Source organism: Myxocyprinus asiaticus, chromosome 4, assembly GCF_019703515.2.
Source record: "Myxocyprinus asiaticus isolate MX2 ecotype Aquarium Trade chromosome 4, UBuf_Myxa_2, whole genome shotgun sequence".
Classification (NCBI taxonomy): Eukaryota; Metazoa; Chordata; class Actinopteri; order Cypriniformes; family Catostomidae; genus Myxocyprinus; species Myxocyprinus asiaticus.
The window spans coordinates 31,873,432-31,900,677 of record NC_059347.1 but is presented as its reverse complement, the minus strand read 5'-3'; the positions used below and the strand labels follow the sequence as shown (position 1 = coordinate 31,900,677).

The following is a 27,246-nucleotide window of genomic DNA, read 5'->3' as shown; positions in this document are numbered from 1 at the left end:
GTGTAGTGTGTTGAGCTGAAAAGCAAACCTTTTGTGCACTGCTATAAAGTGGCCTTAATGTGTGCGACTGAAAATTGCAACAATAAATGTCTACGTGTTTTATCAAGCCGGCCCCAGCATCCTCCTTTCCACGAACTGTTACACTGGTGGAAGGATGCGGCATCCAAGGAGTCCTCGCCACTGACTGGGGGTTGCGACGCCAAGGGAGTGTTCGATCCGGTGGCGCTGGAGCCCCGTGTCAACCGGCAACCAGAAGGAACGGCTAAGGGGTCCAGTGCCGTCACCCGGCATCACGGACAGAAGCAGGACAGCGGGGCCGAGGACTACTTGACGGCGTATCTGGGGCCAGCGAGCTCCTCTCTCTCTCTCCACTCTCTCCTCTATCTGCTTTCTCTCTCCCATTTGTTATTCCCGCCCCCCCTTCCCTTTCTCCTCTCTTTCATTTTGTTCCCTCTCCCAGGCACGCACAGGTCGGATTCAGCCGCGAGACCTTGCAGCCCAGGGCCCCTGGTAGTCGAGGGCCCCTGGGCACTGGCCCCATTGGCCCGGTCCATAATTCACCTATGCATATAGAGATTTTGAGTCGAGCCTCAACAGCCAGCTATGTTTACTTTTACCTCACTCAAAGATTTCATGAAACTTGTGAAACTCAAGCCTGTTTTCCTGTAGATAAACAGAGTTCTGAAGAATAAAATGAAAATTGACAGTGAGACAGTGTTTTCTTGAGTTTTATTACTTGATATTTTACTACATTGGATTTAGCGTATTGAGATATATAAGATGTTAATAGAATGGACTTAAACTAGTTTACAGTTTCAGATAAAAAACAAAACAAAAACAAATTCCAGTCTTTTATTGTTCATCAAACATTTCACCCCAGATTCTACTGTGTGAAGGTCCAGTGCTGTGTGAACACTGTATGAACCTTGAAAGAATATTGCAGTTGTGTTCATGTGCATGTTGTTGAAGCCTGAACCTGTTCACATTACCCACTCAATCACTTCAGATGCATCAAATCCAAACCACAGCACTAATATACATAATGCTTAATGTACATTAAGTGAATCTGTGGAATCCAATCTTGCTTCCAAAAGCATTATTATCGTGTTCACTGGAGAATTTGAGAAAGGAAAGACCATTTGATCTTGATAACATCTTGTCTGTTCACTGTTTTTTCAGTGAAAACAGATCAAAACAGATCTCAGTATGATCACCAGCATTACATATCAAGACCTGTCTTGTCAGTGTTACATTCGTAAGTATATGAAGCATTGTTGTATGTACTTTGGTATTGTAAAGGTCACAATCAGATCCAAATTATTTTAGCAACAAAGATTTATTACATTCCTGTGCTGATAAGTCTGGCAACCTCCCTGTATTTTACAATAAGCACTGCAAAGCTTAAAACACTCCGCTGGGACTAAAGTCAAAATATCCATCTTACATTCCCAAGCAGAAACATGTTTTGTTTTTTTCCCATAGATGACCAATAAAATAGAAGGTTTTAAAAAATATAGAATCTCTTCTATATGATGTTTTTAAAATACATATAGCCATTGTCATCTATATATTCATTTAAATACTAATACATCATTCTCTTCTTGATCAGCCATAAGGAAAATACACATATTTTTGACTTTTATAAATGCATAAAATGGACCCAAATTATAAGTGCATTGCTTTTAAGAAGATTCCTGTATATTAAAACGAATGTGTAGTTGACCCATAGAAAAATTTGGTAGCATAAGAGAGGGCTAGCACAAATGTTGCTCCAGGGGCAGTTTTTATAAAACCATGTCTTTTCCGAAAAAAAAAAAAAAAAAATCCGAACTCCGCCCATTATTCCATAGCTTGCATGCTGCATTTGTAATGTATCCATTTCTTCTTCTTTTTTTTTTTTGCTTTTGACTTTTTGTGTATGCTATCACGCTGAAGTTAACTGTATTCTTTAGAAATTTTAATAATAATTAGAATAATGATGTTGATTCAGTGTCAGAAATTCAATTTTTCATGAAAGGGCAAGATTTGCCCACTTGATTTGATTTTCAGTAATATTTTTTACCTTAATGAGAACATTTGTTTTATAATCATATACTGTGTTTCATCAATTTGTTAAATACTTAACAATATCAATATGAGTAATTATATCATATATTTTATGCTACAATATGTGTACTTAAGCCTAGAATATAATATATCAGATGTCACAAATAAAACATAAATACATTTATTATGAGGGCAACCCACATTTTGTATTTTGGTGGCATTATTTTCTCTTTCGGTGGCATTATTTGCACCTGTTAATTTCTGACCCTGTTTTGATTTCTATTTTTTTAAGTAAACTATTGTAAAGAGTTGAGTTAATGATATATGATCTTGAGGTAAATGAATATTTAATTTTGTGGGTTTGAACCTTTCTTTGATGGATCAGATAACACCTGCACTGTGCACACACACATAAAATATGTAATATTCAGACAAACTAGTGAATGTGATCAAATGTAATGCATTTTGTCACTAAATTGAATATTGCTCAGTAAGTCAGTTTACACCTAACTTTGTGACCTTAATGCATGTGAATAATAATTAGATGGATGGATGGATGAATGGTTGTGTTGAGCAAATGTTGGTGTAAAGCACCATACCTATTTAGGATTATCCAATTAAATTAAAGGATTAGGGCATTAGAGGAAGTGTATTTGGGCAGACTCATGTCAAAGGATGTACTGTATGACACTGAGCAGCAGTGTGCTCTTTCTTATGGGGTATTAGTTCTCTGCATGACTGTAGACCAGATACAACCTCAGGCCATGGAGCTCTACATATGACACACCCTCTACATGGGGGTGAGATTATGTCCTCTGTTTAGAAGTTTATATCTTTAAGGAAACTCAAAAGACAGAGATGACATAAAATGATGCAAAATAAATTGGGTGACTTTGTTTTTGCTTTATTGACTCATGCAGGGTGAGGCCTGGTGTGGCTTCACTTCTATCTTCCTCATCAGCAGAAACATAAACCTGCTGTTCCTGCTCTCGCTTTTTGTTTCTATAGTTATGCTTTGAGTAACTTACAACATAATGAAAAAGTACTCAGAGAATAAACTGTGCACAGAGATGTTTTACATAAAACAAGAAATTAAATCAAACAAAACACACATGCACAAGCAGAAATCCACACACACATATTCTCACACACATCTCAAACACACTTTTTATCTACCCATTTTGCTGAACAGCACCCAGGCCTGCTTCAAATTAATGTAAAATATCATAACCCCTCACAATGTCAGACAAATTGGATTAAACATGGAAAGAAAGAAGAAAAATACTGAAAAAGACCTATTTATACATATAAACAAACTTAAATAGACATGTCTGATGATAAATGAAGCACAGGTTTGATACATTTCATCATATAATAGTACAGTCTGAAAGAAATGCAGGAATGAATAGGAATGCAGAAATGGTTGTGAATGGATCAGTGTGCAGGTGCTTGTCTGATTGTCACATTTATGTGTGTTTGTGCATATTCTGCAGAGCTTATGTTCATCATGCAATGTGTTATCTACGTGTTGCTATAAAATATCCTCTTTAGCAATACAGCCATAGAGTTTCAATGACACTCTTGAAAACAAAACAAAATGAAAAAATCCCCAGCAGTTACAGATGCTCCAAACACGCAAGATCATGCCATCCTAGCACATTAAAGGACAGTTCACTCAGAAATGACATTTCTGTCATTATTTACTTACTATCATGTTGTTTCTAACCCAAACCCCAAAAGAAGAAAGAAAGAAAGTCATACAGTTTTGGAACAACACGAGGGTGAGTAAATGATGACAGGATTTTTGTTTTTGGGTAAACTATCCCTTTAACTTAGACATCTGCTCTGAAATTATATGGAATCATTTTTAGCATTTTGTATTAGGTACTGATTGTTCTCCATTAAAAAATTATATCCCTTTATTTTTTAATATTATTTTAATTTAGTATATCATTTTTCATTAATATGTCTTTGCTTAGCATGCAATTAAACTTTGTGTTTAAGAAAATAAATAATATCCCAAATCACACATGCAAAAACACACACAGACATTTATGTGCACACATAAATACACACAAAACAGAACCGTTATCTCTGTTCTGTATGGGCTGAGCACTCTTGTGTCTGGCCAATGTCTCACTGTGTCTTCTGCGCATAGTCATAAACTCTGTTAGATGGAGAGGATGTGTGTGTGCATGTGTGTGTCTGTGTAAAATTAGGGAACACACTTTCTTCTTATTAATCCCTGGAGTTGATCCTCAGTTTGAAGGAAATGCGTCCAGCAAACTTGTCTCGGTCACTGCCCTCAGGAATGTTGTTAGCACTGATCTTGCACTCCACGTTGACGTCCTCATTCTTTGTGATGTTGAGGAACTTAATGGCCACTAGAGGCTGAGAGTAGTTTACCTGCAGCAAAAGAGGAGTGAGCTTCACATTAGAAAGGACATGTTTATTCAAGGTTTTCTAAGAACAGTCATTGTCTGCTTCTTTTATTAAGTGCGTATGTAAGATGTGTTTGTGTGGTTGTTTGTCTATAAGCTAATATGTTTCTGGGTCAGGTGTTGCCTGCAGTATATTGTAGTAACTAGCCAATAGTCCCCACAATGAAAAAAGCTTAATCAACGAACTGAATAATGGAAAATTGTTTGATAGCTAGGTTTAGAGGCAAGGTTAGGAGATAGAAATATCATTAGCTAAGTACAAAAACAATGAGTCAATGGAAGTCCCCACCATGATAGTAAAATCAACGTGTACAGTATGTGTGTGTTGTACCTGGGCTTTCTTGCCATAGTATGGGTAGTACATGAGGTTGAAGGTGCCATTGGCGGGAAAGTACATCAGTTGACCGATTTTATCTGAGTCATCAGCCTATAGAAGAGGGAGGGTATTGTGAGTTAATATCAGCATTTGTTCTGAGGAGGGCAGCCTGTTCTAATATCAAAACTACTATTACTGAATTGTACTATTACTATAAAACACAAGACTTAAGTTTTTAGCATATGATCTGATTGTATGAATAATCACTTAATCCTTCGCCACTAAAATTCACTAAAGAATAAAGTTTTTCATTTATTATTAGTTTGGCTTTCTGCTTCGGGCCCTCTTCACCTTCAGTGGTAAAGAAGGCTACAAAATATCAAACTGTAATTTACAGTTTGAATTCTCTGCCTCTGTTAAAATAATTTTAATGTAGGTTCTAATGCTGCAACTCTAATGGCACTGTCCAATATTCTTACCCACTCATCTTTCCCAACTTTGTATTTCTGACAAGAATGGCAGGATAGAACAGATGAGACAAAAAAAAAAAATAACAAAAAAAAAACATAAAAAGAGATTATGAGCAATTGTGTAAAATGACAAACATTGAACAAACACTGAAACAACTCTAAAACAACAATTAAATGACAACAATACAGAAAATTGGAGGAAGAATGACGAGGGAGTAATGAAGGAACAAACAGAAAAAGAAGATGTTCATAGAGGAGGACAATTCATAGAGGGAACAATTGTGAATCAAATAAAATTGTGAAATAAAACTGTGAAATTAAAATGGTGCAATCAATTTAAGAACCCCTTAAATAACCCAATATTTAGACAGGACACACTCGCACGGGGCACACCATTATTGAGACATTTCCAGAAAGCAGCAGTAAAAACTTCACTTTAGCAATTTAAACCAAAGTTTGCTATCTAATTTACAAAGTGCGGCATTAAAGTGGGGAAAAAATGAACCTCCTCTAAACTATGCAAGGGATAATGTACAGTCAGACAGTCACTATCACAATATTCGCAGAATAAACCCCTTCAGGAGGAAACAGGATCCCTCTGCTTCATGTTGGCAACCTGATCACCATTTTAGGAATTGTTTTGCGATAATGACCTACCGACTGTACAATATCCCCCTTATTACATGGCTACTTACCAAATAAACAAATAAATAGACATTCAATTTTGATCTAAGTTATTTTATTATGTGAGAAGACAGAGACTGTGGAGTTCTGACCACAGTAGTGGTCATTTTACAAAAACAGTTGATTGCAGAATGCTGTGATTTACCAATCAGAATCAAGTATTCCAGAGATGTGTTACAAGCAAATATAGAGCAAATATAAATATGGATTTTGAAGACAGCTTAATGGATGGATGGTAAATCCTTAACACATCCAAACTCAGAAATTAATGAGTAACACAGCAATATCACTTAATTTCTTCTAGTTATCATTTGTTTATTCTTGTCTATTTGCATGTCACTGAATCATCAGCACCACAGATTCTCTCATGGCAGCTTTTCTTAGAAGCAGGCCACAGTTCTAATTACCAGCTAATTTAATCTGGAGACCTTGTTGAATGGCTCATGTAACTTTAATCTGAAATCAATCCTTTGTAAACGAGATAAGGATAAGGCGAGTGTGAGACAGAGGGAAAGACAGAGAGTTCTAACCTTAGCACCACATGTGACGAAAGGAGCCTCTCCTTCCTTCCCAGGTAACAGACCGATCACCTGCAAAGAGAAAAAACAAAACAGATTGAGGCTGTTAAAGGGAGAGACGGGATTTGAGATTGAAATGAGAGATGGAGAAAAAGAATAAGAGACAAAAGGGAAGAGATAGTCATGTCAAGATTGGTCTCATTAGAGAGCTAAAGGAACTCTGATGAATAATTAATTATAAACAATCAGGTCACTGTCTTTAACAAGGCTCAATTTAGGCTCTGTGCTTTCAGGTCAAAGTCATCACCACTACAAAAGAAGTAAGACTAAAAATAAGAATAAATAAAGAGATAAAATATTCCTTAAAAGGTCAAATAAAATAATTTAGAGGCACCAAAGCATTCTGGCAGGGTTTGGTGGGAAAGATCTCAGTATTTATTTTGCGTTTCTCTCTCTCTCTCACTCACACACACACACACACACACACACACACACAACCTAGTCAATTTTTCTATTCTTATGCCAGTGGCAAATGTTTTTTGACACAAACATTTCACTCTTTCATCTATTCTATTCCATTACTTACTCGGTTTAGCTTGATGATGATGCAAGGCTGGCCCAAGTTGTAACCATAGTAACGATCCATTATACCTGAACATTCCTCCAAGATGGAACGTTTGAATTGACAGGAGCGCTTGGGGAAGTTTGTCACACTGCCACTGTCCTCCTGGATAAAGTACTGATCCGGTTTACAATCATAATTTTTCTGGTCCTGGACTGAGTCATTGTAAGCTGCAGTAAAGAATAATCAGACACTTTTTAATTGAAGCTCTTTGCATGGGAAGAAACTCAGAAATTCTCCATATAGTCCTCCTCACCCTCACATTTGTAATTTTATGTTTATTTTGAATTATTTCAAAAATACAATGGATGTGCTAGGTTTTGTGAGACATATGTATACTTTTTAAACTCTTGGCATTGACTGTAAACTTCCTTTACTTTAATAAACTGTCTCACCTAAACATGCACAGCTAAAAGCATGGTACCCACGTGAAAGGAAGTTATTAAGGGCCTGGACATATTTTTCCCAGGTCTCTGTGTACTCTGCATTGTAAGTGATCTCCAGTTGCTCTGCTTTAGGTCTGATCATCACCCCTATAAAACACAAAGAGAGAAAAGGAAAGAGAGAGTCTGAGTAAGTGTCTGGGGTATGACTAAAAATTTCAGGGGAATCTGCCCTTTTTCACAACTACAGACCATATGGTGTCCCAGCAATCGGTGGGGACATTTTAACATGCACAGTGAAATCCAGGCAACAGGTGTTTCCCATTATGCTCAACCTCTGTGGTATCCTGTTAAGCATAAATCAAGTTTCATATGAATGTGCTACGGAAATCATTGCTCTCATTTTCATCTAATAAAGCATTAGAATATATACATAACTAGGCATGACCAACTTGTGGGCTTGTTGCCCTCAGAGGTAATTTCCTATCTTAATCAGTCAAATAGGATGTAAAAGAATGCTAAATAAGATAATAAGGTGATACGATTTGTTTTTTTAATTTTCTCAACAAACATAATTATCCATATAGTACTTTAGACAACTTGGCTTTCTTTGTTCATTAAATGCTAAATGTCTCCTTTTAGCCAATAAATTCTTGTCACAGCAACTACAGATAACTTTCATCTATTTTATCCTTTATCATGCATGGTTCTAAATGAGTGCTTGCCTCTAAAGAAGAAAGTATCTTACAAGACTGCTTGTCTCAAAAGAAGACACATTATTTTTGTTATATACTGTATTTTAATAAGATACACATAGATCCTCAACACTTAACATATAAACCTCAATAATGGTAACAATCAAAGTACACATCATTACATAAAAGATGATTTCTGACAATCACGAACGAAAAACAATGATAACAAAAACAATTACTGCATGAAATAAAAACAGCAGATAATATTCATTTCTGCCTATGTAAGGCTAGTTGCACCAACATCAGGGTATTGTTGGTCTAACATTTATTTGTGTGTAGATTCTAATAATTTCACATTTCCTGTCTGTGACCTGAATACAAATGTCTGCCTCGGTTTCAAGTGAGAACCTCACTGAGCAAGTAGTCAATGCACAGAAGTCAGTTGCTCTCAAGAAGTCTCAACCTGTAAAGGCTTGTTTTGAAGACATTGTAATATTTGTTGGTCTAAAGAGATGTGTAAACTTGTTGGCTGAACTAGCAGTTGTAAGTCTAAGTACCTTAATGTGTGATATTTCATTGAGCTAACTCCAAAGTCCTCATCAGAAATGATTTGTTGGTTTTATTTTATAATGTCTGTATAACTGTAAGAGTGAAGATGGTTTTAGTAAGTACAAATACATCAGATTCAGTTGAGTGATGGGACCTGTACGGGCGTTTTCAGAACCGGGATGGGATATATATATGATACTACCTCAATGGAAGAGGCCTAACTGAATAAATTATTTACAGTAAGTGCCAGCCATTAGCATCTGTTGTACACCAGCTTGGGTACAAATGCCAGTTACTAGTTTGGAGGCCTGAGACATGTGCATAGACTGGTGGTTAAAAGGTTTCAGGGTGTTATTGCTACTGTAGGCATTGTTCTGTATCCTGTGTAAGAAGTCTTTCAGTTTGAAGGAGATGCTATTATTTTTATCCACAAATGCATATGGTAATAGGAGGTGTATGCACTTTAATTTGTTTGAATATTGTTTCCTTTATACTGTATATACAGATGTGCTGTGGTTAAGTTACACATTTAGAACAAAAATCAGGACAAGTGAAACATATTTTTGTGCAAAATAAAGAATTTAAATGTGGATGTGTGTATCTGCATTTTTTAAACTATTCTTGTCAGGGCCACCATTTTTCAATTGTATTATATTGCGAAACCTTTTGAAGACTTAAAAATTCACCTTTTGTGTTCTATGGAACAAAGACAGAAAGGGTTTGGAATGAAAATAGTCATTTCTGTGTGATCTTTAAGACTGTATTATGTATTGTGCTCATTGGTAAAATAGTAATAATAAGAATAAGAATCATTTAAAAATGGGCCAAATAATGTTAAAGGTGTCTGTAAGGGGTAATGTAAAGATGAAGTAGTTATAATTACCTTACTTTAAAAACTATTACAGGTGAACGAGTTTGTGTGTGTGTACTGTATTACCTGGAGTTGCAAGTCTGTCCTGGTATGTTGGTTTGTGGTCATCGAGTGTCTGCAACATTACATACATGGTGAGAGCAAATAATCCAGCCAGGAAAATGTAGAATGCCAGGTAAAACAGCAGGATCAGACCTACACAGAAACCCACACAGAAACTGTACACATTAACACACATATTCAGTGTTGCTGCAGAAATCTATATGAAAAACTTATCAAACATATATATGCTGATTTTACCATACACTGGAATTATACACAGGTAGTTGACAAATAACATGGCATTACAAATGACTTAAGCTTTGTTTTTCAACATAGTGAGTTTAGGTTAAGATGCATATAAATGTATAGGGGAAAGGGTATATTTTTAGATCCTGTAACTGGTCCCCATTGCACCACTTCATTCACATTTCAATAGTCCTGCGGGGTGACAAATACAATTTTGAGTACAAATATTCCATGTAGTCTCTCAGTGAATATGATCATATGAATATGATCCATTTATGTAACTGAGAAAAGAAAGAAAAGTAGTAATTCTCTTAACTACTCACCAGAGCCCCACCCCCTTCCTCTTCTCATTCATATATTTATACATTACATTCATACACTTTCATTAAACCGCTTTCACACAGGAAGTCGGGTAATCCTTAAATTAGACTCCATTCAGATTGCAACGCTGGCATAATGAGTTGATTTTTTCTGTTACATAATTTAACTACTTAACTAAAGAAAATCCTATAACTAATAAATAATGCCATAAATACAACCTGCCATGCCACTGGCTGTTTATTAATTAGGAATGTCACTTGAGTAAACACATATGTAATGTCAAATATCAACCCATAATGCCAGTGATGTCATCTAAAAGGAGATTAATTTACAGCAAAGTAATTATGTGGTTTATAATGTGTATTGGTAGTATTGTAATGTATTATATAATGTGGAATAGCATGGTTTATGAAGAACCAGTCATTTTTGATAAACTAATATTACTACATTATTTATAGATAATGAAGTCCATACTGTAAGCATTTTATTTTATTTTTTTGCCCAATCGAGTGTCTCTAGCAACAAGAGTTGAACAAATGGTTCTACACTAAATAAAATGTTACCTAAAAATGTGTTTCATGTGGTAACATGACATCTAAATTAGCTGGCTTTATTCAAGTCAAAAATCTTTAAAATCACTGATTCAACCCATATACAACAGATTACACCAACAAAATTATTTTTTAAGGGTCAGATCAGGTACTTTAGAAATAGCTAATAACAAATGGTAACAAATGCAGGTTACCACTTTTTACAATGTATGAAACTATACAAATACTCTTAGAGACAAAGTATGGTGAGGGATGTTGACAATTTTGTTGTAAACTATCAAACTTCAAAATACATTCACCAATATTTAGAATAATTAATACCACTGCTTTAACCAGAACAGGATATATCATTCCATTAAGAAAGCTGTATGTTTCGCACATGCATGTGTCTTCCGGAGATATGTAATGCCTCTCTGTGTATAAACATTTTCTCTGATGCTGTGGTGGATAGCAGCAGTGTATTTGCCTGAGGAGAGCTCATTACGCTAAACAGGACACATGAGCTCCAAGCAGGGAGGCCCCTGGGGACAGTCCATCAGGTTGCCCCAGGCTGAGGGGGGAGGGACACCGGATCCCTGCCCCCTGCTCTCTTGCATCCTGGAGCTTACCATACACACAGGCTTTCACTGATCAATAACACGAGGGCAATGGGAGGTTACACTACAGGCTAGAATTACACACACAGGACACTCTTGCCGAGTGATACCGAGTGTGTGTGCCTGGAAGCGAGAGAGTGAAAAATGATGCAATGGACGAGTAAGTGAGGATACGGTGTGTATGTGTGTTTAAGTGTGAAACAGAGAAAGTTGACTTATGCAGGGATACTTACAAAGCCCAAATAATCAAACCATTAAGCACTACTTAGTTTCACAGCAGGAGAACTGGCTGTTTCACAAGAACTAAAAATAACAACGTTCTTTCTCTGGAAGAAGGCTGAGAATACTGAGTAACTGCATTTTCAAACATCACTCCCTGAACTTGATTACCAGATTAAAACATGGTAGTATGTCCTGATATGCTGTGCTGGCTCTCCTCACAGTCTATGTGTACAGTATGTGCACAGTGCAAAATGTTTTGTCAGGTAACCTACAAAATGTGCTTCATGTGGTAACATCTAAGTTAATTGGTTTTATTTATATAAGTAAAAAAGATGATTTCATTTTTAGGTCTTTTTGCCTTTACTTATAAAGTATACAAAGGTGGAGTGTAGACAGGAAAGTAGGGGTGAAAGACTGGGAATGGAATTTATATATGACCCAGGTTGGACTCTAACTGGGTTTCAGAGAGCCAAAAGTTCTTGTACACAGAACACTGCACTACAGCTCTGAAACACAGTCAAAATTCAGTCAAATTAAATATTTATATAGTTATTTCTGACTGAGTTTTCCCCTCTCCCTATATACAGTATTTCAGATCAGATATAGAAAACTCAAGGTAACACCAATTACATTGTTTTACTTATTACTGAGTGTGTTGTGTGTGTGGTTGGTACCAAATACTGCACAGAGTGAGAGTGATACGCTATCTTTGTGCATCTGTTTCTCTACATCTCTCTCATCATGATGAAAGTTGTCCTCCCTCTTTCAACCCCCTAATTTGAACACAACCTGAAAGAGTCGAACAGAGTGGGCTGCTGTGATCTGCTATTTGCATGTTCACATGGATTAATAGAGACAAGAACCTCACAAACTGTCTCTTTAGATCTAACCACCTCCTTTATATTCTAATTTGATTCATTAATTCCAAAATTAATCAAACCTAACAGACCACCATACCATCAAACACAGCTTCAGAGGAAACTGTGACCTGTAATGTCGGCAAAAGGGAGCAAAAGGCCCGCTGTCATTTGTGAATATTGATTTCCACTTTTGGCAGTAACTTGGTGGGCACTATTACAGAGATAGTTACTATCTAAGAATGGACACATTAAATTCTAAAAAAAAAAAATTCTACACTGTGAAAACTGCTAATGTGCAATCTATTTCTGTTTGATCTAACCCTTAAAAATGACTTTTGCTAGTGCAACTTAATGTATTCAGGCTGAATTTGTCATGTTAAACAGTACAATTGACTTGAATTAGGCAAGACAAGTTGTGGTAATTCATAGGGCTTTGCATGGAAATTTTAAAGAAAATAAACAATACATAAAAGTAACTTTTAATATCACTAAAGAAGATTTTTGTCTAATTTAAAAAAGACAAAAATTTAACAGATGCCCTAGGGGTCCGAAGTTCGATCACCTCGTGATACTGAAATGGCCACTCCCGACCTTGAATAACCACCTTCCTGGTCTATCACCCTGTGATCTTGAAGCCATCACTAACTTAGTCTTTAATAACCCCCACCTTTCATGTTCAGATGTTTCGAACGGGTATTTAAATGAAAAATGTCAATTTTGACACTGAGTTTGGGTGCCCCTTATCTGATTGAAAGCACTGAACAGGTGCCCCAGGGGTCCGAAGGTCAATCACCCCGCAATATTAAAGTGGCCAACCCCATGACCTTTAAAAACTACCTTGATGTGGTCCTAAAGTCTAGCACCCAGTGATCGTGAAGCGACCACTCACAAGTCTTTAATAACCCCCACCTTTGTTATTCAATGTTTCAATCAGATATTTAAATGAATAAAAATTAAAGTAAAAACGTTAAACCAATTAATTAGGATGTTACCACATTAAGCACATATTTAGGTTACCTGACAAAACATTTTTACAATGTGGGCTGCATTTATGCATTTGACAGACACATTTATTCAAACCTACTTATAGGTTTTAAGTTCAAGTTATATATTTTACCAGTATGGGTCCCTTGAGAATTAGAACTGTGACCTTGACATTGCTAATGCCATGCTCTACTAGTTGAGCAACAGGAATGCCATGCTTAAATTTACCAAGAGAATCTTAAAATGCAGAATGTCATCCAGCCAGTGCTAGCAAATCTCTGAGGCTTTTCTAGCCAGTTCATTTCTAGCCAGTTTCTAAGCTGTATACTTCATTGAATAGGTATTAAGATCTTCAGGTATTTGCTGCAGTATCAGCTGTAAGTCTCAGGAGTCATTTAGGGATTCAGATAGAGCTTTTGCACGGGTGATGTTTAACAACAAGACAGGGACATGTATAGCTCCATATGACTCTCCAGAGAGCTGTGCTGAGATCAGGTTTAATTGTTTTTATCTGATGTATTGACCTCTCTGTGCCCCAGGGGTCTGAAAGCAACCCCAGTTACGTTTCAATAACAGACACAGATATATGAATGTAACTCCAGATTCCAGTGTCCTCTATAGGTAACTATTAAGCTCCAGTAATGAGGATGTACTTTGTTAAAGAATCTAAGCATACCCAGGTTCACATAGGTTTGGGCACAGACAGAAATAGACTAATTAAGGAGTCTTAGAGAGCATGCTGGCTTAACAAGGCAGCTAGTCCTTAGAGCATCCCACATTGAGCTTTCACACACACAAACACACTGGTGAGGCTATCCTTATGAGGACTCTCCATAGGCATAATGATTTTTATACTGTATGAACTATAGATTCTATCCCCTAACCCTAACCCTACCCCTAAACCTAACCCTCACAAAAAACTTTCTGCATTTTAAAATTTTCAATAAAACATAGTTTAGTTTGTTTTTTAAGCAAATTTTGGGGACACTAGAAATGTCCTCACAAACCACATTTATAGCATAATACCCTTGTAATTACCAGTTTGTAACCTAAAAAAATGTCCTTGTAAACCAACCAAACCAGCCCATACACACACACACAATGAGGTGCCAGTGCCACACGCTGAGCTCCTTTGAAGCAAAATGTGCTAGCAAAGATGGAAGTCTTGTAGGCAGTGATCTAGCATTTCTCATTCTGAAGCTCACACACAGAGTAAATTAACCCGTTGCACCGACAGCTCAGTTATTAATGCCGGAGAAGCAATTTTGCAGTGCTTAGTTTTCATGCCACCTAGCTCTGATTAAAAGATACATTCACTTCCTAAATTAATCTATGGCCTTTGAATAGGCTGTCTCCACATGATAGCCTCACCAAGGCAACCAATGAGCCTATTAGAAAAGGATTACATCTTACACTAATTCACAAACCCCCTTTGGCCTTTGACTAAATCATTTCAATGTCACAGCAAAAGACAGTTTGTAAAAATATGCACAGGGGAAAAAGTCTTGTTTGATGGGCCACATGTATATTGTCAGAAAGCTCATATAGAATTACATAGGCAGATTAATGAGGGGTTTAAAGACTCAGAATATAAATTTGTCACTGCACTAAAAAGTAGTAACCAGCAATTGTTACAAGAATCAATTCCTACTCAAGCGGATGGATTAATTTCAGATTATTTTACTCTAGGGGCACCCGGCAGGGTCGCCCTCTTTCCCCATTATTGTTCTGTCTTGCCCTGGAACCATTAGCAGCCACGATAAGAAGGTAAGATGATTTTCCAGGGGTGGTGGCGGGAGGTGTGGTGCATAAGCTTCTGCTTTACCCAGATGGTATTTTATTATTTGTCTCTGACCCCACTAGATCTATGCCTTGCCTCCACAGAATTATTAATTCCTTTTCGAAGTTCTCAGGATACAAAGTTAATTGGTCTAAATCCGAAGCTTTGGCTCTGACAGTGTACTGCCCGGTAACGGCTTTTCAGCCAGGCGCTTCCAGTGGCCCAAACAGGGCATTAAATATTTGGGCATTTTATTCCCAGCAAATTTGTCTGATTTAGTTAGAGTTAATTTTGACCCTTTAATAAAAAAGGTTTTTGAGCAATGTGGGCAGGTGGGCTTCATTACATTTATCTATGATTGGGAAGATTAATGTTATTAAAATGAACTATTCCAAAATTTAACTACCTGCTACGATCTCTCCCTATAGATGTCCCCCTCTCTTATTTCAAGCAATTTGATAGCATAACGAAGTCCTTCATTTGGAATGGTAAACATCCCAGATTACATTTCAATAATTTAGATAGGCTGATTGACAAAGTTGGGCTAGGCCTACCCAAGATTTTGTTTTATTATTATGCATTCGGTCTCAGACATTTGGCTCATTGGTCATTTCCACCTGAGAGAGCCCCTCCCTGGTTTTGTATTAAACAGGAAATTCTTGCCCCTATTTCGTCATTGCAAAGCCTTTCTATCAAACTAACCGGAGAAGTTAAGTTGCACCCCGTTATCTCGCATTTGTACGCGATATGGACAAAAGTGTCCAGAGTGTTTAATTCTGACATTTATTTAAATGTTGCTTCAAGCATATGGCTGAACCTCAAATTATGTATTAATAAGTCCCCTTTCTGCTGGACAGAGTGGATTGTGTGAGAGGTTAATACGCTCTGTGACCTATATGAGAGTGGAGTGTTGAGATCCTCTGAAAATATGGTTCAGCATTTTGGGATTCCGGGTCTCAATTCTTCAGGTATTTACAGCTGCACCACCTGCTCTGTACTATTTTTGGGAGTAGCATACACCCCCCCTAAAGCGGCAGATACTCTGGGAGAGGTGATTACTGCTTTTGGAAAAGGTCATGAGGCATCAGTGTATTTCTCCCAGCTAATTAAGTGTCTGGGGGACGGAACTTCAGCTTCTCTCAAGAGATTATGGGAAATAGATTTAATATTTGGTATTGGAGGAGGGAGTGTGGGCTAGGATTCTAAAAAATGTCAAGTCTACATCTAGAGATGCAAGGGTGCAGCTTATTCAATTTAAGATTTTATATTAATTCTGTTGGACACCCTCTAGATTGTATAGGCTTGGTCTTAAATACACACCCTCCTGCTAGTGATGCCAATCAGAAGATGGGGACACAACCCATGTTTTTTGGTGGTGTGTTAAGATCCAAGAATTTTGGTTGAGGGTTCAGAGTTTTATGTGTGACATATTTCATTTTGCCCAAGACTCTGTATTTTAGGTGACGGGGTGGTCATTAATATAGGGGATAAATGCATAAAAAATTGGGTCCTAGCCAGTGTTATGATGGGTAGACAGATCATTCTTAGGGGATGGAAGTCAGCTGGAGCGCCCTCATTTCAAGAGTGGTGCATAGAGATGGGCAGGGTAGCGGCATTTGAGGAGATGTCATATAGAAGACAACTTAGATTTGTTCAATAAAAAATGGGGCTGCTATCTGGCCAGGACTCTCAAGGAGGGGCAGTGGAGAGAGAAGTGCAATTTTAAATGTGTGTGATTATTTTATATATATATATATATATATATATATATATATATATATATATATATATATATATATATATATAATTTTATTTATTTATTATTATTATTTTTATTTTTATTTTTTTATCTGTAACTCAATTTGTGAACATAGGGATATTTGTTGAGGGTCAGGGTGGGATTGGGAGGGGGGAAGGGGATAATGGGGGTTATAGTTGATTCTATGAATATATGTTTTGCTTTTCTGATTCAAAAGTGTTAATCAGAAAAAAGAATCAATTCCTACCTAATTTAACCCATAAAAATGACTTTCGTTGGTGAAACCTTATTTGTCAGGTAAATTTAATCAGATTAAATAAACTTTTTAATTTGAATTAAACCAGTTAATTTAGATGTTACCACCTGAAGCATATTTTTAGGGTACATTACACAAAACATTTCATACAGTGTGGTGCAGTGAAGTACTGAGGTATGGAACCGGCATTCTACCGGCGTTAAGAGCCACGGGCATTCTGGAGTTTTGCAGTGACTCGACACACTAAATTTTTCATAGTGTTCATTAACTGTTGGCGCGCTTTTAACATGTCAATCCACAAAGTACAGCGTCAGTGAGCGCAGTTATCCGATTCTAAGAGAGCTCCAATAGTCAAGCATTATCAGTCATTTGACTAAGATAAACACTTGGTTAGGCCAAACGCGTTATTGCGCTAAAATAATATACATATATAAATAACAAAAACAGAAGAGGGTGTCTCGAGATGCGCTTTTAAAAGTTGCCGTTCTTTTTTTTACCTGACAGGGCGTCTAAAAACGCTGCGCTCTTGTGCGAGACTTTGAGGGGGAAAAAACAGCCAGACGCTGCGCAACTGCCAAAGACGTGAGTTTAGCGCGTGTTTGCATAGAAAAACAACGAGAAAAGAGCGCAGTTGGGACACAAAACCCAACTCGGTGCGAACGGCCCCTTAAAGCTGCATGAACGCGCTGCGAAGAGGTAATAAAAGTGTGTGCCGCATTACAGAGTGCAGCCCAGCACTTTGCATTGTGTTTCAGCACCTCGGACAGGGACAAGTCTCTTCATTAAAATTCTCTGCACTGACAGAGTGAGATTCGCTATACTAACGATTAGACGTCAGCATAACTAGTTAGTTAGCATTACAATTGCATAAATCACGTGATACTCATTTAAAATACGGCATGTTTACAAGGTGTAATCCTGTCAGTACAGTAAGAACAGACTTACCCCAGCTGCTGGCGGTCCTACCGCAGAACTCACGGGTCCTCGGGTTCCAGATGAACTCTTTCCATTCGCTCTTCTTACCATCCTTTGCCATTTTGTTGCTTGAGGTCCTGGACGAAATAAATGTGCACTCACAGAGTCAAACGCCTCGGGGCAAACACTCTCTTTGAGAGTAATAAAATGCAGGAGATGAGAGCTATTCAACACTTGAATAGTGTGGAGAATGGGTTAAAACGATCTTTTAGGTCTCAATGGAAAGCCTTTTTTTAAATGGAAAATGTATGCGGTGTGTATAAATCGATTCCCAAGGCACTCTGCCGAAACCTGAGCACTCAAGCGAGCTAGGACTAAAAGGCGGTATGAGTGAAAGTAGATCTTGTCACAGTTTGCGTGCAGCACAGGTTGTCTTGCTCCCTCTGTAAATCCCGGCGTTCTGCCCACCCACCAGTGCAGTGCGCATACCGCAGAGAGAAAGAGCAGTGCAGCAACAATGTGCCGATACTGCAGTAAAACAAGCTCTGCCTGCTCAGTCCTGATCACACCACCCCCCTCTCTCCCCGTGCAAAACTCAAGTCACCTCTTCACCAATAACAGAGTCATGCGGCGCACTCAGGCCCGCCTCCTTAGCAAGTGACAAATCGAAAAGCCTATGATGGTTGAGACTTGTGGGAACGTCCGTCAGTATCCCATGTGACCATTTCCAAGGAGATACTTGCATGAACATTTAGTCATTTAGTTGACGCTTTTATTTAAAACGACTTATTAACAGGGTTGGGAGGTTTACTTTTGAAATGTATTCACTACAGATTACAGAATACATGTAAATGTAAAATGTAATTTGTAACGTATTCCGTTAGATTACTCAAGGTCAGTAACATATTCTAAATACTTTGGATTACTTCTTCAGCACTGGTAGATCTTTTCACTTGTTTTGACTATAAAAACTCTGCCAGTACAGTAAGACAAAATACACATGTTAAACATACATTCTCTGAAAAACCTAAATATCTTATGCAGTGTTGTTTCTAAAACAAGATAAATCAAACTGATCTTGTTTTAAAGATTTTAGATATTTTTACAGGAAAAAAATACAAAAATTATTATCAAGAATACGATTTTTGCCCTAATATCAAAGGTCTTACTAGAAAAAAGAAATTATGATCCAATGTGAATTTTCTTGATAGAAAAATATGATCGTGCCTGGTAACGTGCATGTAAAATGTCTAGAAATAGCATTTTATCTTAGAGTAAAGCTGACAATTTACACAAGGTTTATTTCTATTTCTTCTGCTCCAAACTTACTTCAAACTTTCTTCTCTGTCTGCTCATATGAATGTAACACATCATAAGAAAGTGTTTCACCGCTGTTCAAATGCACTTTGGATCGCATCATTTATATGTATAAATGTTTTCCATCTGAAAGGACTAAACATTAAATGAAACAAATGACAATAAAATGCAAAGTAATCTCTTCAGTAATCAAAATACTTTTTGAATGTAACTGTATTCTAATTACCAATGATTTAAATTGTAACTGTAGTGGAATACAGTTACTTATATTTTATATTTTAAATACGTAATCCCGTTACATGTATTCCGTTACTCCCCAAACCTGCTTATGAATTAGGAACACACAAAAAATAAATCCTTACCTTGTCTACAGGTCACGCAGACAGCTTCATTGAACGGCTTCATTGATTATAATAGGAGCGATCCAACATGCCCGATCTCTCTGTTGAGGAAATAATTGTGAGCACCCAAACTACCATACAATTTCATCGCCTCTCTCGCGTAGACGCTCAGTATCAAAAACACGCCTGGAAAAGTCACTTCAGGTAAACTTTGATGTTTTTGTTAACTCAAAATATGTTAACTCAGAGCCTTAATTAAAGGATCCGGTAATGAGACCTGAAGTGCTCAAAGGCCAGTTGCATTCAAATTCCTTTGATATTGTTTACTTTACATCCTTGAAATTGTCTATAGAACTTCAGAAGTCCAGATATCTATGGAAATATATTAACGACAAATGTCTTACATACAAAAAAGCATGCTGAATTACAATTATTGAAAAACAAACACATTAGATTAAAAGTGCTTGCATTAATATTGTTGCATATTTAAGATGTGAATGTTACAACTTAAAACATTTCACACCAAACTTCATCACAATTTTTTTAAACGATTTCAGTTGAAATATTCACAGCTTAAATATACCATCATATTAAATTACAGCTCCAAATGTGCAAGCACCATTAAAGCAATGTGTTTATTTTTTCATTAGTCCAATTCAGCATGCTTGTTTTTTTGTATCAAATACATTTGTCGTTACTATGCTTCCATATTTGTCCAAGTGCGTCTACCCTGACATCTGCCAATCAGTGCTCAGATTCTCTGTAGATGTTTCACTAAATAATAAAATAATAATAAAAAAGTATAAAAAATATATGTATTTTTTAATAATTTAATTATATTTGATAATTTTTTAAATGCAGATTTTTAAAAACAGCACCCCAATTGCATTTTTTTTAAATTGATCTGTTCCAGTATCTTGATGGCTTAAAAATACTAAAAAAAAATTCTCAAGCCAACGTCTTGTCTTTTTGATATATATGGTTTTATATAATTCAACCCATATAACATTTTATTTTATTTGTTTTTCTATTTCCTTTTGTGTTATTATTTAATATGTATGTGTATGTACATGTTGTGACAAATGTATAAGTCTATAAGGACATATGTTTTAATAGATATTTGCCTTTTCATGTATTATACACTGGCGGCCAAAAGTTTGGAATAATGTACAGATTTTGCTGTTTCGGAAGGAAATTGATACTTTAATTCACCAAAGTGGCATTCAACTGATCACAAAGTTTAGTCAGGACATTACTGATGTAACAAACAGCACCATCGCTATTTGAAAAATGCCATTTTGATCAAATCTAGACAGGCCCCATTTCCAGCAGACATCACTCCAACACCTTATCCTTGAGTAATCATGCTAAATTGCTAATTTGGTACTAGAAAATCACTTGCCATTATATCAAACACAGTTGAAAGCTATTTGGTTCATTAAATGAAGCTTAACATTGTCTTTGTGTTTGTTTTTGAGTTGCCACAGTATGCAATAGACTGGCATGTCTTGAGGTCAATATTAGGTCAAAAATGGCAAAAAAGAAACAGCTTTCTCTAGAAACTCGTCAGTTGATCATTGTTTTGAGGAATGAAGGCTATACAATGCTTGAAATTGCCCAAAAACTGAAGATTTCATACAAAGGTGTGCACTACAGTCTTCAAAGACAAAGGACAACTGGCTCTAACAAGGACAGAAAGAGATGTGGAAGGCCAGATACAACTAAAGAAGATGATAAGTACATCAGAGTCTCTAGTTTGAGAAATAGATGCCTCACATGTCCTCAGTTGACAGCTTCATTGAATTCTACCCGCTCAACACCAGTTTCATTTACAACAGTAAAGAGAAGACTCAGGGGTGCAGGCCTAATGGGAAGAATTGCAAAGAAAAAGCCACTTTTGAAAATGAAAAACAAAAAGAAATGGTTAGCGTGGGCGAAGAAACACAGACATTGGACAACAGATAATTAGAAAGAGTGTTATGAATCTTAACCCCATTGAGCCGTTGTGGGATCAGCTAGACTGTAAGGTGCGTGAGGAGTGCTCGACAAGACATCTATGGCAAGTGCTACAGGAAGTGTGGGGTGAAATGTCACCTGAGTATCTGGACAAACTGACAGCTAGAATGCCAAGGATCTGCAAAGCTGTCATTGCTGCATGTGATTTTAACTCTTTGAAATAGTTTAAGAAGTTCTGAATATTTTATTCAAATTTTAACATAAATTTTTCATGTTATTAATGTCCTGACTATACATTGTGATCAGCTGAATACCACTTTGGTGAATAAAAGTACCAATTTCTTTCCATAAGATCAAAATCTGTACATTATTCCAAACTTTTGGCCGCCAGTGTGTGTGTGTATACATATATATATATATATATAATGAGTAAGTGTTTAAAAACTTTTGACCGGTAGTGTATATGTATATACACCGATCAGCCACAACATTAAAACCACCTGCCTAATATTGTGTAGGTCCCCCTCATGAGACCTGCATTCTGAGATGCTATTCTTCTCACCACAATTGTCTGGATGTTTTTGTTTCTGGCACCATTCGGAGTGAATTATAGAGACTGTTGTACATGAAAATCCCAGGAGATCAGCTGTTTCCGAAATACTCAAATCAGTTCTGTGGACAGAAACACTTTGTTGATGAGAGAGGTCAGCAGAGAATGGCCAGACTGGTTCAAACTGACAAAGTCTACAGTAACTCAGATAACACCTCTGTACAATTGTGGTGAGAAGAATATCATCTAAGAATGCAGGTCTCATGAGGGGGACCTACACAATATTAGGCAGGTGGTTTTAATGTTGTGGCTGATCATTGTATATATATAAAATCATTCTACTGGCATGACTTGGAACATATCTCACATCATAATATTCAATTATCATCTGGAAAGTGATTCTAGACGGAAAACCGGTTGGACATCAGTAAACAACAAATCAGTCATCATCCCATTTCTGCAACTGTCTGTGTTATTACAGCACCCTTTGTTGTATTCATGATGCTAACATAAAACAAGTTATAAATACCATCAGTTCTATTCTATTCTATTTTAGTGTTAATGGAGACACTTTAATGCAGACACAAGCTCTTTCTAGTACCGTTCACACCAATAATTTAGACATAATGATACACAGTGTTGATTGGCACCCCCTATGCTCCACATGATAGTCAGAAAGAGTTTACACAGCCTCTGTTCTAATATTATTCTCGAAGAATTCACCACAGTGTAATAAGATGCTGAAACAGCAGGCCAGAAGGTCAAGATGGAGAGAAAGTGAATTAATGAATAATAATAAATAAATAAAAAACATTACTGTATGAAACTGTGATGGCATCCCATTGGCTAATTAGGTCTAAATATACTGTTTATTTTGTGATCTATAAGATAAGAATACATTTGAATTGCAACACAATCTCTTTAACACCCCCTACCCCCACCTCACAAACACTAACTTACAAACACAATGTTCTGTTCATCATATAAAATTTATTTAATGACGATATCAAAGCAAATATAGCACTACAGTGATTTCCAAGTTACACCGTATCTTACCATACCAATATATTATGGCACTCATAATATGGCCACCTTTTATGTAGACACGCAAAGCCGACAGTTTCTGTAAACTAGTTTACCCAATAATACTTAAGTTACCCTTTTCATCTTAATAAATTGCCACTAGATGATTATTTAGTATATCTGAAGTACAAACTGGGCACAATTTAAATAGACTGGGATGCAGTCCAACCTTACTGAATGTTTAAGGGAATCCTTCAAGGACTCTCAGCATCCATTGCACCGGCCCTCCTCTTCTGTGGTCCTCCGTACTGTTCGATAAAGACTGTATTTAAAATGGCCACCTGGGTGGTGCAGTGTTGCTATGAAAACCCTGGTGTCGAGGTGACAACAGGTCAAACCCTCGCAACATTGCCTTCAATATATTTCAGTAGTGTTGCCAGGGTGAGAACTGTGCAGGTTGGTGCTGCTAACTACTCTAAAAATAACAACAACTTTAAAATACAACCACTACAACAACTGAGAAACATTCAATTGCCAACGGTTACAGAAGGATCCACTTCCCAAAACTCCATCCCATATGATAACAAGAAAAACAAAATAGTACTAAAAAGAATGAACAAAATAAATTAAATAACAGCAGTGAGGGATATGTAAGCAACAGTAGTAATTCAATATAGCAGCAGAAGCACTTAAAAAATATCCAAGTGATATTCCAGTGAGCCGTGTGGACCTGTACAGAAACAGGAGAGTATGTTTGTGAGGGTATGAACGCAATCAGACTTAAGTTGCTTAAAGGGACTTGCATGACACTAGCCGGAAAAAAATGTTGGTGTGTGTGTCTGAGACTGTGCCTTTAGTAGAGAGGCTCGCCTTTCAGCGGTCCATTCAGTACAGTGTAGACAGGTAGCCACAGATAAAACTACTAAATTTCTTTATAAAACACACACCTTGTACTTTTATACATCATATGCTACAATATATTTACTGGTTACAAGTATGAAAGTGGAAATAATTGCTACATAATCAATACAGTTGTACATGTTTATTTTACAGATTTTAACACTTGTTTTTTTTTGTTTTGTTTTTTATCTTGAGAGCTTGTTGTGTGGTTTGCATTCTTTTGTGTGGAAAGTTCCAGTATGTTGTGTAGATGCATGTGTGTGTGAGTGTTGGACTGTGTGAGGTGAAGTTTGCTCTAAAAAATTTTTTTCTTTCAAAGAAACGGGGGGTTACTAGACAGCTCACCCTGATTGTAATAGAATGTGATTGACAAAGACCTTACATATATGTGATCTTATTGTCATGGATACCCTTCCCATTCTCAAGCCTAACCCCATGGCAACCCTGTGTGATTGACACATTAGGCTATGCTGTCAAATGGACTGAGACTGAAAGTTGGACGTTAGCTCACGGAGATGGGTCAGGGTATGATCATTCTGATATGGATTGAATGTAAACAGATACAAAATTGTGGTAGTACGAATGTTTTTAGCTGAACAGTGATGCAATGACACTTTGTGTTAAAGCAGCCTGTATATTGGTCTTTACATTTTTAGCTGTTTTTTTTTTGAGGAATTGTTCACCTGAAAATCAAATTTCTGTCATAATTTACTCACCCTCATGTCCTTCCTAACCTGTTTGACTTTCTTTCTTATGTGGAACATTTTTTATGAATATCAAGGTCTGTCTTTTCAGTGCAATGGCAGTGTATAGTTCCTCACTTAGAAAGGATAAAAAAATACCATGAAAGTAGTCCATGCAACTCCTGCATTATAATCCAAGTCTTCTAAGGTCATATGATTGGTTGTGGTGAGATTTTGTTTTAAAATACAAGTACGTTTTTTTGTGAAAATCTTGACATCCATTACACGTTCATGAGTGCTATGTGCAGTGTTGGGTGTAATCAGATTACAAAGTATATTTTTACTTTTTAGTCAAAAAGTAGTGCAACACATTACTTTTTAAATTATTTTAATTAGATTACAGTTACTGACTTACATGTGTGCCACTGTGAAAGAATATGCCTTCAGAAGACATGGAATAGTGTATGACGTATGAGTTGCATGGAGTCTTTATCAGCTGCCATTGTATTGTAAAGATGCACTAAGGTATTATTTAAAACATCTCCTTTTGTGTTCCACATAAGGGAAAAAAGTCACACCTGTTTGGAAAAACATGAGGGTGAGTAAATTATGACAAAAGATTTCACACTAGTCATTCCTTTAATGAAGCTCTTCCTGTGATCTTATTGGTTGCTATTTTCAAGATGTTTTCAAGTTATTGTTAAGACTGATTTTGTGTCCTTGTGAAATAATATGATTAAGATCTGTCCAAGATGTAACTGGTTATTGTTTTTTCTCCATTGTTATCTTGAGGGTGTTAGACTATCTGCTTTAACAAATATTGCTACAAAAGTCAGAACTTCTGCTGAACTGCTTTCTTCAATCACCCAGATATGCAGACTCACATGCCACCACACTCAGCAAATTGGCACTCAATTAATAGGCAGTAATTAGAAAAATCACTCTTCTACAAACTACAACAGCACCATAACACCCTTCATCATCCATTACTGTGTCTGAATGTGTGTATATGCGTGTTAGCAAGAGTTTATGACTTTTTATGATATACATATGTCAGAAAAGTTTTGTGTTTTATTTACTTTTTTCTTAAGATTGCCATTTTGCGCTCTCTATAGCATTTCTATTCCTCTCTGGTCTGCATCCAACCTCACACACCTCTAATGCACATCTATGAAGTTCACCAAACACACACACACACACACACACACACACACACACAAACACACGTGCGCACACATTCTGACACTCTTCTGGAATGTAAAAAACATTAGTATAGTGGGTGCCCAGAAACAGCAGCATAATTGAGTAAGTCTGGTCAGTAAAAACAGACTAGCCCAAAATCACAGACAGTTTATGATATGAAGAAACACACACTATGATCTTGTAGCGTCTCTTGGTTTTTTACACTTCTTTAAGTTTTTATTATTTCTTTATTCCTTAAAAGAAAAGAACACATCTCTCCCCCTCACTCATGTTCATGGTGCTCCAAAGCTTTCCAGTGTTTTGAAAAGGTTGTAAACTCAACAGCACAGGTTATATTCGCAGCAGGTCAGAGAGAGTTCAAACTGAAGTAGTTCTCCAGTGTGTGTTTTTTGAGTGTTTGTTTAGGCTGCTGGAGCTATATGGCACATAAACACTGCGTGAACGATTTCTCTCCAGCCTCTACAGAGAGACTGAATCTAAATCATGCTATTCTTTCAGTACAACTCGTTCTTTTCCCTCTCTCTCGCTTTATCTTCCCCGCCATCTTTCTAGTCGTTTTATAATCTCTTCATTCAAAGGCCACTTCTCTCATTTCCATTGTATCTTTTCATTCACTGTATCTCTCTCAGTCATTTGCATGGCTTTCTTTCTCCCCACCTCCTACATCATCTCTCTTCCCTCTTGGTCAGATGGCCGTGTCCCACACCACAGCCTGTGGTCTCTGGCAGGGTGGTGTTCCAGTCTTGCGTGGCTCCGGTGTTCTCCTCCAGCTGGGTAAAATAGGCATGCTGTCCTGCTTACATAAGCTCTTATCCGGCCTGCGATGAGCCTTAATCTCCTTACACAGGCAGCGCTTTCTCTCAATCACCTCCAGGAGCTTTCCATCACGCTGGGCCGGGGCTGTGGAGGATGAGCCTGCGTTGATGGGAGCCTGGGCCTGTGCGGCGAGCTGAGCCAGCTGCTGGAACTGGAGCTGAACTTTCTGCTGGTGCTGGTACTGCTGCCGGGTCATTGACGGACTGCAGGGAGCCTGAGAATGAACCTGGGAGAGTGCATGGAACTATAGTGAGAGATACAGAGAAAGAGAAAAGAAATAAAGTGAGAAGTGAAAGGGTGAGAAAACGGTTTAAGGAATTTTCATAATTC

The 27,246-nt window shown here is 37.1% G+C and overlaps 2 protein-coding genes across 3 annotated transcripts in view; both read right to left on the bottom strand.

Annotated features, from left to right (window-relative positions):
- Positions 1-712: 712 nt before the first annotated feature.
- Positions 713-18,707, bottom strand: LOC127440197 (sodium/potassium-transporting ATPase subunit beta-2-like). Of its 2 annotated transcripts, XM_051696660.1 has the most exons (8): positions 18,158-18,707; positions 9,662-9,790; positions 7,526-7,630; positions 7,062-7,267; positions 6,488-6,547; positions 5,283-5,309; positions 4,819-4,914; positions 713-4,452 (listed from the first exon to the last, which is right to left on the bottom strand). In XM_051696660.1, exons 1-8 carry the CDS (start codon positions 18,246-18,248, stop codon positions 4,285-4,287), a joined length of 882 nt encoding a protein of 293 aa, XP_051552620.1. In that variant the 5' UTR covers positions 18,249-18,707; the 3' UTR covers positions 713-4,284. The 2 variants fall into 2 exon arrangements, with proteins under 2 accessions (XP_051552620.1, XP_051552621.1); XM_051696661.1 differs by lacking the exon at positions 5,283-5,309.
- Positions 18,708-24,228: 5,521 nt separating this feature from the next.
- The window catches only part of LOC127433119 (neuronal tyrosine-phosphorylated phosphoinositide-3-kinase adapter 1-like), a 29,992-nt gene continuing 26,974 nt past the window's right edge, over positions 24,229-27,246 (bottom strand). The window contains exon 6 of the mRNA XM_051684786.1: positions 24,229-27,160. Coding sequence (XP_051540746.1) covers positions 26,786-27,160 — 375 coding nt within the window. The 3' untranslated portion in view covers positions 24,229-26,785. The remainder of the gene's footprint in view (positions 27,161-27,246) is intronic.

What these genes read in the sequence shown, in the direction of transcription:
- LOC127440197 (XM_051696660.1), bottom strand. Translation starts at nt 18,248, where the DNA reads ATGGCAAAGGATGGTAAGAAGAGCGAATGGAAAGAGTTCATCTGGAAC. An exon ending in TCATCATCAAGCTAAACCGA is followed by an intron (nt 6,548 to 7,061) that starts GTAAGTAATGGA and finishes TTCTCTTTGCAG; the next exon opens with GTGATCGGTCTGTTACCTGG. An exon ending in ACTATGGCAAGAAAGCCCAG is followed by an intron (nt 4,453 to 4,818) that starts GTACAACACACA and finishes CTTTTGCTGCAG; the next exon opens with GTAAACTACTCTCAGCCTCT.